Source organism: Bison bison, unplaced genomic scaffold (assembly GCF_000754665.1).
Source record: "Bison bison bison isolate TAMUID 2011002044 unplaced genomic scaffold, Bison_UMD1.0 scf7180017864289, whole genome shotgun sequence".
NCBI classification, from domain to species: domain Eukaryota; kingdom Metazoa; phylum Chordata; class Mammalia; order Artiodactyla; family Bovidae; genus Bison; species Bison bison.
This window is the reverse complement of record NW_011494861.1, coordinates 9,717,525-9,733,178: the sequence shown is the minus strand read 5'-3', so window position 1 is coordinate 9,733,178 and position 15,654 is coordinate 9,717,525. Positions and strand designations below refer to the sequence as shown.

Here is a 15,654-nt window from a genome sequence, read left to right as displayed (position 1 = left end):
GCCCCCTCACCTGCCCCCTGCACCTGCCCCCCTCACCTGCACCCCCAACTGCCCCCTGCTCCTGCCCCCCTCACCTGTCCCCAGCACCTGCCCCCTTCACCTGCCCCACAGGGTTGCTGGACACAGCCCGGGTCCCCAGGGTGATGAGGGCAGTCACAGGAGTGAACAGGAGATGGGGACACGGGGCAGGGAAAGGCCCACGTAGGAGCAGTGGTGAGGGGTGGCCTGGAGGCCGCAGATGGCAGGGCCTATGGGGGGTGAGTCAGGACCCTGGAGAGCGGTGGCAGGCCCGCTCTGTCTGCCTTCCTCCCACTGTGGTCCACCATGGGGACCCCATGTGGTCACCACGTGTTCGGGAGTGAGAAAAGCCTGGGGAGGAGGGACCAGCCGCTCTGGGCCCAAAGCAGAGCTTCAGAAAAGAACATTGGGATCATGGAGCCTGACCCCATCCATGTGGGCTGCAGTGGTGGCTCCAATGGCCTGGCAGGGCCCCCTGTCCCCCCTATACCTGCTTGACTAGGGCGGTAACCCAGATGATGAGAAGGCCTTGCTGGCCCCAGCACCATGTGGCTGCTGTGATGCTGCTATAAAGAAAGTTCTGGGCCCTGGAAGGCCAGCCAGGCACCTGGAGTGGACAGGCTGGGGTCCACACTCCACACCAAAGAATCAGAAAACCCCTCTCTCCCACCACAACACTCAGCGGGACTGAGAATTGAGGACGCGCCCTCCCTGGGTAGGGGGAGATGTCAGCCGGAATGGCGTGAGTTCCCAGGTCTGGGGTCTCTCTGGCCCCGGGATGGGCTCTGGACAAAGGACACACCCCTTGAACCCTTGCCCTGAGGGCCCACACCTACAGGCACCTGCTCGCCCACAGGACCCCAGGCGGCACACACACTGGGCGCACATGCAGGCACCCAGGCAGCGTGGACAGGGGCAGGGAGGCCCAGCAGGGCACACGGAGCTGTTCCGCCATCTGGGGGGTCCCCGCTCCACTGACGGGCAGACGTGTTTGGGGTACTGATGCTTTCCAGACCTGACAACAGCAGGGAGCCCATCACGGCCGTAAAGATGTGTCCATGTCCCGCCACCCATCCCTGGAGCCCTGGATGCTTTTGAAGAGAAAAGGGAAAGGAAGACAAAGAAGTCCGGCAGGGAAGGACGGGGGTTAAGGCCCTTCGAGTCTCAGCACTCAGGCCTCCTTGGAGGGCACTGCTGGACAGCGGCCGCCGGCAGGAGTGGAGGAAGGGGAGGGCGCAGAGAGAAGTCAGGGGAGTCACGGAGCCTGAGCCCACGCCAGGCAGGCGAGGTCCACCAGCTCCCACGCTGATTCACGGATGGGATGACGTGCCTGGCTCCTGAAGGCCCTCGAGACCACAGAGGCCCCCCGAGTGTAGGTTGGGCTTGTGGGGATACTTGGTTTCCAAGCTGGGTTCTAAGCCCTACACACAGCCCTCCTGCACCAAGGGAATCAGAGCCCAGATCATCCCGGGGGTCTCCAGGACCACCACTGAGAGGGGGGTCCAGGCCTGGGTGTAGAGGGAGACTGACTCCCCGGGTTGGGATCGGCAGTGGCCCCCAGGCCCTCCTCGTCCCTGAGGGGACTCGGACCACTGCCTCCAGTGGGAGTCACGCCAGTCACACTGCAGGCCCCCTCTCCACTCCCACCTGCCTTGGCTGACGGGTGAGGACAGTGTACCCTGCGCTGAGGGAGGTCCTGACCTGCCTACACTCCGTTGGCAGCCACGGCAGTGCTGATGCTCACATCAAGGGCTCCCCCATATAAACGAGGACCTCCTGCCTCCAGCCTCTCCCTGCTTGGCACCCATTCACACTGTCCCAGCCTCGGCATCCACACGGAGGGCCTACAGTCATCACCCACACCCCACGCTGGCACCTCCAGCCCAGGCCTCTCGAGACACCACCCCTGGGAGCAACTGCCTCTGTCCTGCCTGCTCAGACCCACCAGGGAGGAGTCCCCGGCTGGCTTCCAGCACAAAGCGCACTCAGTCTGTCCCATGATGGAGGGAGTGAACGAGCAAGGGAGGGGATGATCTGGGAGTGGTACCAACCCTGCCAGCAGCCCTGCACATCCACACGCACGCACACACACACACACACACACAAAGTGTACATGCGTGTATACACACACACACATGAGCTCCTGCCCTCTTGGGTGCACAGGGACAGGCAGACCTGTGGCTGAGTCACCACTGCATGACCAGGGTGGGGACACAGCAGTCAAGGTGCTGCCAGAGCCAGGCTTTAGGGCTGACGCGGTACCCAGCTCCAGCACTTCTGGTGCCTGGCGCCCTGCACGGCCAGATACCCTGCACCCTACCTGGGCACTGGGGCCACTCACCTTGGCCGCAGTCCTCCCCGTGGTAGCCAGCGGGACACTGCTTCCCACACTCGCCACTGACAGGGTCGCAGGCCACGCCCGGGGGGCAGGTGCACGCCTGCCGGCACCCTGGCCCAAAGAAGCCCGGCTGGCACTCTGCAGAGGGAGAGGGGAAAGGCGTCTGCAAGGTTCCAAGGGCCCTGGAGCCTGTCCCCCCTCCCCTGGGGCCTGTCCCTCTCCCCTGGGACCTGCCCGCCCTCCCCTGGCCTGTCCCTCTCCCCTGGGGCCTTTCCCCCTCCCCTGGGGCCTGTCCCCCTCTGCTGGGGCCTGTCCCTCTCCCTTGGGACCTGCTCACCCTCCCCTGGGGCCTGTCCCCCTCCCCTGGGGCCCTCTTCCTCCCCCCGGCCCTGTACTCACCATCCTGGCACCACTCGCCCCTGAAGCCCGCCTTGCAGGCACAGCTGCCATCCCTCTTATCGCACGCACGCGTATTCTGCTGCTCACACTTGCACTCCTCTGAGCAGCCTGGCCCAAAGGCCCATGGCGGGCAGGCTGCACCCCAGAATGCAGTGTGAGGGGGGCCTGCCCACTGCCAGCGCCCACTCCAGCCAAGATCTCTGGCCCCGTCCACCTAGTTGTATCTGGGACCCCACACAGAGTCGCTGGTGCCTAGAGCACCAGGCACACTGCCCACTTTGCAGACGAGAAACAGGCTCATAGAGAGGCACTTCCCAGCCAGGGAACACCTGGGACCCTCACTGCCTCCCTCTGAACAATCCTCCTACAAGAGCTGCTGGGGTGAGGCCTGCTGGCTTTTCTCCAGCAGCCCACCGCTTCTCCCTGCACCATCCTGGGTGTCTGCGGACCCAGGGAAGGGGGGTGTGACCCCAGTGGGGGCTCAGGACTTGCTCCCAGGAAGTTCCAAAAGCCAAGACAAGCTCTGTGCCCTGGAGCTCCCGAGGGTGGGGGGACCTGCCCCCGCCCAGGCCTGCAAGCCACTCACCAGCCTGACTGGGGTGAGGGCCGCCCACCCAGATGCTCTGGCAGCCAGCACAGTCCAAAGGACTTTGAGTCTGCAGGCCCCTCACCCCAGCTGGGGACCTCGTTGAGCCCCCGTGTCCTTATCTGTGAAGACTGATGGTTGAACACAAGCTGGAACCAGGCAGGAAGAACCCAGCCCACTGTGTGGCCCCGCCCCCCTCAGATCCAAGCGCCCATTGGTCAGTGGGACTCACCCAGGTGGCAGAAGCGGCCGTAGAGCCCCGGGTCACAGAGGCAGGCCCCGTAGAGGCGGTGGCAGCGGCCCCGGTTGGCACAGTGGCACTTCTTACGGCAGTGCTTGCCATAGAAGCCTTTGGGGCAGCCTGGGGGAAGGGGGGCCTCTTGATTGCCCACCCAGACATGGCCTCCCACCCAAGGAGATGCTCCGAGAGCGACATTAGCACCCAGTACAGGAGCCTGGAGAGGCCTGGGCCACCAGGGTGCGGCCGCAGGGCTTCAGGGCCACCGGAAGCCCAAGGACCCTGTGCCCCAGACAGAGAGGGTCCCTGGGGCTGGCGAGGGCCTCTGGGGGCAGGGCAGGATGAGGTGAGCCCCATGAGTGTGGCCGTCTGCCCCTGCGGGCCTGTGCCCCCAGGGTCTGCGGCCCCGGACGGTGGCCAGACTGGAGGCCATCACATCTTCACCACGTGCAGGAGTGGCTCCGAGAGCCCACGCTCTCCATCTGACTGGCACCAACAGCATCCTGATGCCTGTCCCTCAGTGGTCATCGAGCCTGGCCTCTGGAACTCACAGAGGGAAGGACACAGGCCCAAGTTCAAGGGGCCCAGGGCCAGGGCGGGGTTGTGCCCTCCTCCCCAAATGCTTCACTCTGACTCAGCTCTGCTCCTGACCTGCCTTCTGAAGGGCTTCAGGGACCTGCATGGTGACCCCAAGGAACGTCCACATCCTGGCCATCCAGATCTCCTGGTGGGACCATCCTGGACTGTCCCAGCGAGCTAACCCAACAAGTGTCCCGAGAAGGGAAAGGAGAGGGAGGCTAGACACAAAAAGAGGAGGCCATGGGGAGACGGAGGCAGAGGCTAGAGGGACAGTCATGAGCCCGGGGCACCTGGAGTCTAGGAAACTCGTAGAGGGGCCCCTGAGAGCTGGGACGAACCTTCTCCAGCTCACCTGCACAGGTGCACTTTACTCCCAGGACCCTGACTGAGGCCTAGTCTCTGGGAAGCCACACCATGTCACCAAGGGAAGTACTGAGATGGAGGCCCTTTATCTGCTAGGAGTCCCATGGGTCCACTGAGGACCCATCACATATACATGAATTTAAAAGACGCTTGCTCCTTGGAAGGAAAGGTATGACCAAATGCACATTATTAAAAAGCAGAGACATCACTTTGCTGACAAAGGTCCGTATAGTCAAAGCTGTGGTTTTTCCAGTAGTCATGTATGGATGAGAGAGTTGGACCATAAGGAAGGCTGAGCACCAAAGAACTGATGCTTTCAAACTGTGGAGTTGGAGAAGACTCTTGAGAGTCCCTTGGACAGCAAGGAGATCACACCAGTCAATCCTAAGGGAAATCAACCCTGGATATTCACTGGAAGCTGAAGCTCCAATCCTTTGGCCACCTGAAGCAAGGAGCCAACTCATTGGAAAAGATTCTCATGATGGGGAAGATTGAGAGCAGGAGGAGAAAGGGCGCAGAGGATGAGAGGGTTGGATGGCATCACCGACTCGACAGACACGAGTCTGAGCAAACTCTGGGAGAGAGTGAAGGACAGAGGAGCCTGGTGTGCTGCAGTCTGCAGGGTCACAAGTGGGACACAACTTAGCAACTGAACAACACACATACAGCTTCCAACAGGCAGGGTGCTTTCAGCTCTCACTCAGAGTAGGGATGGCAGATCGCAGGAAAAGAAACAGGGATGCGACCAAGCTGAGAAGGTGACCAGAGGGAGGAGGCAGAAAGACCTGCCCTGCCACCCCACACAGGCCGCCTGGGCACTGGGAACCGTCCACCAATTGTTGCCATCGCTGCTAAGACAGAAGTCCTTGAAATACTAGCTGTATTTGCCAGCAAAAGTAGCAGAAACGTAAAGGTCTGAAGACTTTAAAATGAAGCGTCAGGCACCTGGGAAATTTCTGTGGACTCCAGTTCCTCCAAAAATGTTGCAACTTCAGAGTTAGAAAGGATGTTAGTGTCATCCCAAGAAGCCACAGCCCAGGCACGCTCCCTTCTGCAAACCCCACCCAGCCATCACGTAGCTCTCCTTGAATGCATCCAGGAACAGGGAGTTCACCACTTCTCAGGGGACCCAGTTACAAAAGTGCTGTTCTTCCCACAAGTCCTCACCACCTGCGTTAGTCAGGCCCTGTGAGAACAGCCAATGATAACCCAGTGCTCCTTGCACTAAAGGGCTTCCTCTATACCATACCGTCACTTTCCCCACCACTGCAGGAGAAAGGGGACCAGGAGCCAAGAGGTGGTGCCTGCCCCTCACCTCCACCCCCAGGATGAACCCAGAGGTCAAGGAGGGGCTGCACCCACCGTCCTCACAGTGGGCTCCGCCGACCCCTGGGGGGCAGCGGCAGGCCCCCGTCACAGGGTCACAGGTCCCGCCGTTCTGACAGCTGCAGGAGAAGCTGCAGTTCTTCCCGAAGGTGTCCGGAGGACAAGCTGCAAGGGGGACAGAGGAGTTTAGGGTCGTCGGCCCGCAAAAGGACCCTGCACTCAGAAACCCCTCCAGAGATACAGACACCCTCCTGGGGGTCAAGCCTCCAGTTCAGAAGCAACTTCCCAGAGCAGCACCCAACGGCATTTGTGCCCCGGGACCCTGCCCACATGTATGGCAGACATCACTCATCAATCCTGCATCCTCTCCCTCTGAACTCCAACAGGTGCACCTTCTCAACCAGCACTTTCAGTCACTATGGCCTCTGAGACTAGAGGGCCGCTGGGCAGGGAGTGGACATGCCCTGGACAGAGGGTGGGAGACAGCAGTGTTCAAATGTGCTTCAGCTGCCCACTTGCTGTGTGGCCTGGGGAAGTCACCTGTCCCCCCGGAGACTCTAGCATGACTGGCCTGCCCACCCACTGCTCTTCATCAGACCCCTTTTTGTCTCAGTTAGCTGCTGGCTTGCTTGTGGCTGGACCCTCATCGACCGTAACATCTCTGAGGGGCAGACACCAGGCTCTGCGAGCCCCCAGGGTCTCACAGCACCTAGAAGAGGACCTGGCGTGGAGAAGGCAGCTGGGAGACCCTGAAGGAATGAGTGAATGGAAGGACCCAGGAAGCCCCTGCCCAGGATGGTAGGAGGAGTGGACTGTCCGTGCCATGCAGGTCCTAGGGCTCCTGGGCCCTGTCCCCCACACAGCCCCGCCCCCATAGCAGCCTCACTCTCGTTGCAGATGAGCCCGGTCCAGCCGTCGGGGCAGTCACAGCTGTCCAGCGTGGGGAGGCAGGTTCCCCCATTCCTGCAGTCATCACAGGTCAAGCTGCAGTCTGGGCCAAAGGTGTCGTCCAGGCAGACTGGGGGACGGATTGAGAGAGGAGCCTCAGAGCCTGGCCCCTGGCCCCTGGCCCTGGACCCTACCCAGAGAAGGGGGCACAGGGCATCCTCGGGCCATGCAGGCCCCACGTGGGTGAACGGAGACAAGGGAGCCACACAGGGGCCAGAAAGGGCCTTAAGTGGGCAGCCAGGCTCAGCCCCGGACACACTGGGCAGACTGAGCAAGCCTCTTGGCCTCTCTGAGCCTTGGTCAAACAAGGCGCTCACAGGAAGACTTCCTCATGCCCAGGACCGTAGGCTGGGCAGCAGCCGGGCCCAGGGGGTGCTGGCACGGAGGCCCGGGGACGGGCCCGCCTCTCACCATACTTTTCCTGCAGTGTGTGTTCGCCCCGTGCCTCGGCCTCTTCCTCCTCAGCCCCGACGTAGTCGTCTTGGAAGAGGTGGGGCAGCTCGTCCTGGAGCACCGCGACGTGCAGAGGGGGGCGCCCGAGGGGGAGGTGGCCATCCAGGACCAGCTCGGGCAGCTCCAGGGCTGGGCAGAGCACGAAGGCCCCTGAGTCCCTGCCGCTCACCTGTCCTCGTCAGGATTGACTCCCCTGCCCCTCGGTGCCACCCCAGGACCCCCACCTACAGACTCCACCATGCCCCTCCTCACCCGGGTCACCAGGAGTGAGCCTACTTCTCAGGACAGAGGAGGCTCCAGGTCCTGAGGACCTGACTCTCGCCACGTCCGCCCCAGCTGTCCCAGCTCCCGCACTAGCCCGAGGGACCCTAAGTGTGGAGAGGGCGTGGGGACAGGAGAGCCCTCTGCTCTGGACATGGTCCTCAGTCCCTGAATGAAGTCCCTCCTCTCGTCTGGGAGGGGCTGAAGCTGGACCACTGGGACCCCTGCGTAACACCTTGCCTGGGGGCCCCTGTCTGTCCAGCCCCTCTCACCCACCCATCCCTAGCCCATCCCACAGTGGGAGGCTGGTCTGAGGTGAGGTCCATCCAGCTGGGAAGCAGGGAGTGGGGCCCCAGTGCTGCAGGAAGACAGGGTCCCATGGGGCCAGGCGGAGACTCACAGGTGCACCCCCTGCGGTCCTCGTCCAGCTGGTAGCCGGCCTCACAGGAGCACTGGAAGGAGCCGGCCAGGTTGGCGCAGTGGTGCTCGCAGCCACCGCGGCCAGAGGCGCACTCGTCCACGTCTGCGGGCAAACCCAGGGGTGGCGCCCGTCCTCCAGGGGTCGGGGCCTTGGGGCGGTGCTCCCGCCCCACCCCTCCCCATGGGATGGGGACCTGCTGGGTGACACCCACGCCACAGCCACCCTCCTGGCCTCCTACTCGAGAAAGGGCAGGCCAGAGGCAGTTGGGGGTGCAGGCCCAGCCCAGAGAGAAAGACAGTGACCACACAGGGGAGGAAACAGGAAGGCCTCCACAAACCTGCAGACGGCAGGCATTAAACCAACACCCAGAGACAGAGTGCTGGGCGGGGGCCAGAGCCCACCCCATGTCATCCTTAGGACACCCCACTCCCCAGCCACACCAGCCGCCCACCACTCACCCTCACACCTGCAGCCATCCGCACTGAGCCGGTAGCCAGCATAGCAGCTGCACTCGTAGCCACCGGGGCTGTTGGTGCAAACCTGCTGGCAGCAGGGGGAGGCGGCACAGTCGTCGACGTCTGCAGGGCACACACCACAACCCAGCTGGCACCAGTGCCACCCACGTGCACTCCTTCCACAGCATGGTAGTGTGCACACACCTGCACACAGCCACATGCACACCTCACAAACACACCTACACACCACGTGCACACCTGCACACAACTACCTGCACACAACCACACACACACGTGCGCACAAAAACCTGCACACAACCACACGCACACTCACCCACAACTACCTGCACACAACCACATGCACGCGTGCGCACAAAATCCTGCACACAACCACACGCACACCCACCCACAACTACCTGCAGGCAACCACATGCACACACACACTTGCACATGACTGTATGCACACCTGCATGTGGGTTGCACATACTCGCCCACAATCACATAGGCACCCAGGTATGTCCCCGGCCCTGCACACACGGCACACCAGGACGCAGGTGGCAGCCCAGGGCCACCCTGCCTGCTGTGGGAGCAGGGTAGGGAGTGGCAGGTGCTAGGAAGTGCCCGCTGATGCAGAGAGGATGCTCACGTGCCACAGCACATGGGTGTTGACCAAGCGGCTGAGCAGAGCTGCAGGTGGACATGGGGCGGTGGGTGCTCTGCGGGGTCGCGATGCTGCCTCTCACCAGGCCCCCTTGTACCACCCCCATCCCTTCCCGGGGCTGAGGGAACAGGACTGGGGGCAACAGGAGGGAGGTTCCCATTCACGGCATCAAACCCGGGCACTGCCCCAGGGCAGCAGCGAGCCTCTGGCTTGGGGGACGGCAGTCGGGAAGGAGGTGGCTCGCACCGATACACGTCCTCTGGTCCTCGTCCAGCTCGTAGCCATGGGGGCAGGTGCAGACAGGGCCCGCGCTGCTGTGGCTGCAGCCGTGGGAGCAGCCACCGTTGTCTGCCTCACAGCTGTTCACAATCTCCATCTCGATCCCTGCGGCCAGAGCCACCAGGGACGTGGGATCAGTGCTGGGGGGATACCCCGAGCTGGCGCAGTCCTCCCGCCCTAGCTGCTGCCAGTCCACTGGGAAACAGGCTGCACGGAGCTCCTGGGCTCAGTGGACCCTGGAACCCTGTCCTCCTGGGGTCCCTCTGTCCTCCCCCATCCTCCCAGGACCCACAGTCAGCCCCCAGGCCCAACGCCGCCCTCGACTGACAAGGAAGTTCTGCCCCTCAGCCAAAGCGAGCCGACAGCTGTGGGGGCCTGGGGAGCCATGTGGCATCTCCACGCCCGGTGGTGCCGTCGCCCACTGTCCACTCACGGTAGCACTGCCGGCCATCAGCACCCAGCTCGTAGCCCGCATTGCACACACACTTGAAGGAGCCGTGCGTGTTGAGGCAGCCGTGTGCACACTGGGCCAGGCCCGTGGCACATTCATCCACATCTGATGGGAGACATTGGGGGTGAAGGGCACTTTGGGCCACTGGCCTGGGAGGCTCAGCCCCCAGAGGTGGTCTTCACCAAGGGGTCAGGGCCCAGGCGCCCTGTGCCAGTAGAGGCCCCCGGTGCCCTCTCCTGCTTCCCTCTGAGCACCTTTGCTTTCATCAACACACTCCAGGTGCAGAGCTGTGGTCCATCCCAGGGCGAGGAGGGCACAGCTGGAAGTCTGGGTTCAGGCCCCACCAGCAGCAGTGGGCGCTGTTCCGCCTCTCTGAGCCCACGGTCCCTGAGATGTGTGTGTCTGCTCTTGCCAAGCACCCCTCATCCAGGCCAGGCACAGAAGGGGCCTTTCGCCACCAGCCTCCGGGGGCCAGTGGGAGAAAGCGCACTCTGTCATCCAGGGTCAAGCTACAGCTTCTTCCCTGTGGCCGAGTGGCACTGGCCTCGGGACCTAGCATCCCCGATGACTGCCTCAGTCCCGCCGCCTGAAAGTCCCTGGAATGAAGCTGACCCTCAGCCTCATTTCCCACTGGGTTCTCTGAAGCCACTGCATTCGGAATGCCAGGACATGTCCATCACATTGGCAGTGAGACCTAGAACACTTTCCTGATAGTGACATGGAACAACAAGCTTCTGCACCCACAGACCTGTCTCTCTGATGGCCGTCAGGCAGGACTCCTCGGGAAATGACCACAGCATGCCCTGGAGGCACCACATCACTTCAGAGACTCACCCCAGGAGTCAGGGGGACAGGCCCAGGCTGCTCATCCACAACCACGTGTAACAGGGGGGAGCAGGGACACCCGAGTCCTGAGGTGGGGCAACCAACACCGCACAGTGGACGCCCGTGCAGCCATGAGGTCAGAGCATGTTCTAAGAAGCTGTGCCCACCACGCTCTGGGGTGATGCTCTATGCACCCATTAACCAACAGCCTAGAGCCATGAGGTGGGAGCATGTTCTAAGAAGCTGTGCCCACCACACTCTGGGGTGATGCTCTATGCACCCATTAAGCAACAAGCCTAGAGCCATGAGGTCGGAGCATGTAAGAAGCTGTGTCCACCACGCTCTGGGGTGATGCTCTATGCACCCATTAACCAACGAGCCTAGAGCCATGAGGTCGGAGCATGTTCTAAGAAGCTGTGCCCACCACGCTCTGGGGTGATGCTGTATGCTCACCACATTCTGGGGTGATGCTCTATGCACCCATTAACCAACGAGCCTAGAGACAACCTGGAAACTGGCTCGGGGATGTCACTCAGGTCACAGTGATGACCCTTTCTCTAATAAGCAGGTTGTTGTTTACTCGCTAAGTTATGTCTGACTCTTGCAACCCCATGGACTGTAGCCCTCCAGGCTCCTCTGTCCATGGGATTCTCCAGGCAAGAATACTGGAGTGGATTGAATTTCCTTCTCCAGGGGATCTTCCCAACTCAGAGATCAAACCTGCATCTTCTGCTTGGCAGGTGAGTTCTTCACCACTGAGCCACCAGGGAAGCCCTAACAAGCAGGTACTGGTTAGCTAACACCTAAGAGAGAGATTTAAAACTAACAAGGCACCCTGAGAACTGTCTTCCTGCAGACACGAGACTCTCTTTGGGAGCAGTTCCTTGAGCTCCCGCCCTTCCTCTCCATCTCCCACCCTCCACCCCGCCACCGGCAACCCCAGTCCTAGAGATGACCCTGCATCATCCCAGGTCAGCCGAGAGTGACAACACGGGAACTGGCCCCGCACACACAGGCCCCTGAGGGGGGATGCAGGGAGCTGACCCCGTGCGGCTGACCTGGACTGGCTCTAGCACAGGGAGGGCGTCTTACCTTCGCAGGCCTTGCGGTCTACTGCCAGCTGGTAGCCCTCGTGGCACTCGCAGTGGGCAAGGCCCCGGAGTGCCCGGCACCTGTGCATGCAGCCGCCATTCCTGTCTGCGCATGGGTTTCTCCCTGCGGTCATGGCCAGGAGGAATGGGGGCAAAGGGCAGGCGTGGAAGATCCAGCAGGTTTGGGGTCCCCACCCCAGGGCCTCTGGTGAGCCCCCACCTAGAGATCTCACCCCTCCTGCTCTGTCCTGACAGGCTGGGACGTGGACTAGGGGTCAGGGGAGCCCCAGGCACTCCCAGACGACTCCAGAGAAGACAGAGGGCGGTGAACGCATGGCCAGCTCCCCCACCTCTCTTCTTGTCGGAGCCCCAGCCCTGTGAACTCGTGCCACCCTGCCCCACCGCTGGCCCACACTCAGTCCTGACCCCCAGGGACCTAGAAGGCCAGGTAGGGTGGGAAGGACTCCCTCAGCACCAGCCCTGCACCCATCCCTTCCCACTTCTCAGGGGTCTCCTGGGCCTGCTCCACCTTCTCCGTCAGCAGAGGACCCCTTCCATGACCCACAGCCCTGGGACCCCAGGGCAAGGAGCCAGACAGGGCCTGGCCAGTCTCCTCTGCCTGAGGGCCAGGGCTGGGGCCTGCATGCCCACGCCAAGGCCAGGGCAGGCCTCAGAACTGAGACAACACAGGATGCCCTTCCTCTTCATGCCAGTACCCCCATCCTAAGCTTCCTGCCCCCAAAGATGTGAGATCCCAGAGCACAGCCTGACGGGCTTCCTCCCCAGGGCCCAGGGGGGCTGGATGATGCCCCATCACTCTCCACAGTCAAGGAGCCCCCGGTGTGATCACAGGTCAACCAAAGGCAACGACATAGATAGGACCCCTCAGACCCTCCTGCAACACCAGTGGCCAAGCAGGGAGGGACTTGGCTGCATGATCCCCGGGGAAGGTCTGAAGGAGCATGGAGAACGGGCAGGGGGTCCCAGTGGAAGGCCCAGCCCTGATCCCCTGCCTTCACCCCTGGGACACTCACGGACGCAGCGCCTGCCATCCTCCTGGAGCTGGAACTCGGGCCGGCATTGGCAGCGGTGCTGGGTCACTGTGAGCTGGACGCAGTTGTGCTGGCAGCCACCATTGCCCACGGCGCAGGAGTTGATGGCTGGAGACCCGAGAGGAGTCAGGTCACCCCAGGAGGACGGCCCGGCCGAAGGGCTCCACCCCAGGCAGGCTCAGAGCACCTCCTGCAGGAAGCTTCTGGCACCTCCGAGCCCCTCCGTCCTTCCTGTCCGCGTCCCAAAAGCAGGGGCTTTGAGAGGGCAACACAGCTCCCGTCCAGGTCGCAGGCCTGGCTTTGTTTCTCGGCCCACACATGGGACACACAGGGCCATGATCCGAATCTGGGTCCTCTGGTCCAGCCTGCCCCAGGACTGGATGTAAGGAGGCACTGCAGAGCACCCCAGTGGAAGCCCAGCCCCCGCCCCGCAACCCCGGGCACAGAGCACAAAACACCAGGCCCTGCTGAGGGTCAGGGCATCCAGGGCTCAGGGTCCAGCAGGCTGGGAGCTTCCCTGGAGGAGCAGGAGGCCAGCAGGGGCTGGGGAAGACCCAGACACTCCACTGTTGGTCATCAGGCCAGGGCAGAGGGGCAGGCATGGGCCTCCGTGGACAGCCACCATGACCTGCAGACCTAGCCACCAGCTTGTCGGACCACTGCAGCACCCGCCCACCCCAGGTGGGGCCTCACCCCCACCTGACCTCACCCAGACCCCACTCCTCTCAGCAGCTGTGGGGACAGCACTTGGTGAGGTCAGAGCCAGGGACCCCCATCCCAGTCCTAGGATGCCAGGGGTCCAGGTGTTCCCGCTCAGGCCCACCTAGAGCAAGGCTCTTATGGGTCAGGCTAGGCAAGTGGGTGTCTATGTCCTGTGTGGATGCGTTGAGGCTGTGCCCAGGGAGAGGGCACTGGGCGAGACTGGGCATCCAGGGAGGACACCTGGCCTCCGGTAGCTCCACCAAGTCGCTGGTAGAGGCCTTGTGGTTAGGGAGGGACAGGTCCCCAGCTCTGCAGTAAAGCTTCAAGAATGCACCGCGGTGAGGCGCAGATCACTGCCCAGCGGGCCTGGGCCAGAGCAAGCCTGAGTGCTGGTACTAAACACAGCGACCGCCAGGGGGCAGGGATTCATCCCCAGACACCACCTGTGCTGTCATCACAGACTTCAGGGGGGCCTCAGGGCCTGAGTCTGGAGAGGCCATTCACTGTCAGTGGGTCTGGGGGCCAGGAGCGATCCACCCCACCACTGAGGCCCGTGGAGCCAGGAGCAGCCGGGTCTGCACGCAGAGCAAGCGAACAGCCTCAAGGCTCAGAGTGGCCAGGCCCACAGTGTCTGCCAAGAACAAGACTTCCTTCAAAGCAAGTATGCTCCCCAAAAGCCAAAACCCAGCACTCGCCATCCTGCTGGTTCCCCACGAGGAGTGTGTGGGGGAGGAACTAGAGCTGAGGGTACCCCCGGGGCCGAGCCAGCCCTGCTCTTGGGGTGGAGTGAACACCCAGGGTGCAGGGCAGGCTGTCTCCTGGCCACATCTGCCTCTGCCACGTGTCGAGGGGGAGCAGCAGAGACCCGAGATCCGGTTCGGACGGAGGCAAGCAGGATGGCCATGTCTCCGGTCCCAGACAGCCTCTAGGCCCCCTCTGCAGCCACCCACCCCCAATTCTGCGCTGACCCCCAAAGCCCCACATTCCTCCCCCGAGACAGCTCTGCTTAACCCACTGCCATCAACTCCAGAGGCTTCCAAGTATGGCCTGAGCCAGCCCACTCCTGGGGCCCTGTCTGTGTTTACAGCACCAACTGCATCACTGCTCAGAGCTCATAACAAGAACCAGAAGCCCATCCTGGCAGCGCCGGGCAGGCACACAGAGAGAGGGCCAGGGGAACGGCTGGGCAGACACTGCGGCTGCAAGGACGTCCCACAGAGCTATGGCAGGACCCCCGAGACGGGTCCAGGGGCGACCTGGTACTGGGCCCACAGAAGCCCACCGGGGAAGAAATCCCACGGAGGTGTCCAGCTCCCCATGCAGCTTTGAGCCTCCCCAATACAAGCCCGAGTCTCTTGCTCTGCTGCACAAATCCTAACGTTCCAGATGCCCCCAAGCTGTGCTACACACGAGGAAGCCAAGTCCCACATCATCATCTCACACATCCTGTGCCCAGGATGCCCGGAAAGCTTAGCAAGGTAGTTTTTCTCAGGCGCTGGGCTGTACAGCTCAGGGGAGGGCCAGCCTCTGCATGCCCAGTGCCTAGAGCTGGGGATAAAGCTTCCAAGCCCTCAGGTCACTGTGAGTCATAGCCATGGAGTCCACATACCATTTCCCCATGCCTGAATGGACCAGGCTCAGAGCTGAAGCTTCGAGCTTCAGGAGCAAGGGGGTTCCACAGCCCCTGCGGGGACCAATGTTTGTGTACCTCTGCAATTCACATGTGCACTTCTAAAATTCAACCATCAATGTGCCCATATTTGGAAGTGAAATAATGAATTGTGGTGCTGGAGAAGACTCTTAAAAGTCTTGGACTGCAAGGAGATCAAACCAGTCAATCCTAAAGGAAATCAACTCTACTTTGGCAACAAAGGTCCATCTAGTCAAGACTATGGTTTTTCCTGTGGTCATGTATGGATGTGAGAGTTGGACTATGAAGAAGGCTGAGCGCCAAAGAATTGATGCTTTTGAACTGTGGTGTTGGAGAAGACTCTTGAGAGTCCCTTGGACTGCAAGGAGATCCAACCAGTCCATTCTGAAGGAGATCAGCCCTGGGATTTCTTTGGAAGGAATGATGCTAAAGCTGAAACTCCAGTCCTTTGGCCACCTCATGAGAAGAGTTGACTCATTGGAAAAGACTCTGATGCTGGGAGGGATTGGGGGCAGGAGGAGAAGGATGAGATGGCTGGACGGCATCACTGACTCAAT

At 61.9% G+C, this 15,654-nt stretch overlaps 1 protein-coding gene across 1 annotated transcript in view; it reads right to left on the bottom strand.

Annotated features, from left to right (window-relative positions):
* MEGF6 (multiple EGF-like-domains 6) overlaps positions 1-15,654 on the bottom strand; it is a 105,876-nt gene that overhangs the window by 12,836 nt on the left and 77,386 nt on the right. Inside the window, exons 11-22 of the mRNA XM_010850209.1 lie at positions 12,727-12,852; positions 11,694-11,816; positions 9,759-9,881; positions 9,293-9,430; positions 8,389-8,508; positions 7,910-8,032; positions 7,207-7,377; positions 6,734-6,865; positions 5,884-6,012; positions 3,574-3,702; positions 2,756-2,890; positions 2,360-2,494 (exon numbers count right to left, since the gene is read on the bottom strand). Coding sequence (XP_010848511.1) covers positions 2,360-2,494; positions 2,756-2,890; positions 3,574-3,702; positions 5,884-6,012; positions 6,734-6,865; positions 7,207-7,377; positions 7,910-8,032; positions 8,389-8,508; positions 9,293-9,430; positions 9,759-9,881; positions 11,694-11,816; positions 12,727-12,852 — 1,584 coding nt within the window. The remainder of the gene's footprint in view (positions 1-2,359; positions 2,495-2,755; positions 2,891-3,573; positions 3,703-5,883; positions 6,013-6,733; positions 6,866-7,206; positions 7,378-7,909; positions 8,033-8,388; positions 8,509-9,292; positions 9,431-9,758; positions 9,882-11,693; positions 11,817-12,726; positions 12,853-15,654) is intronic.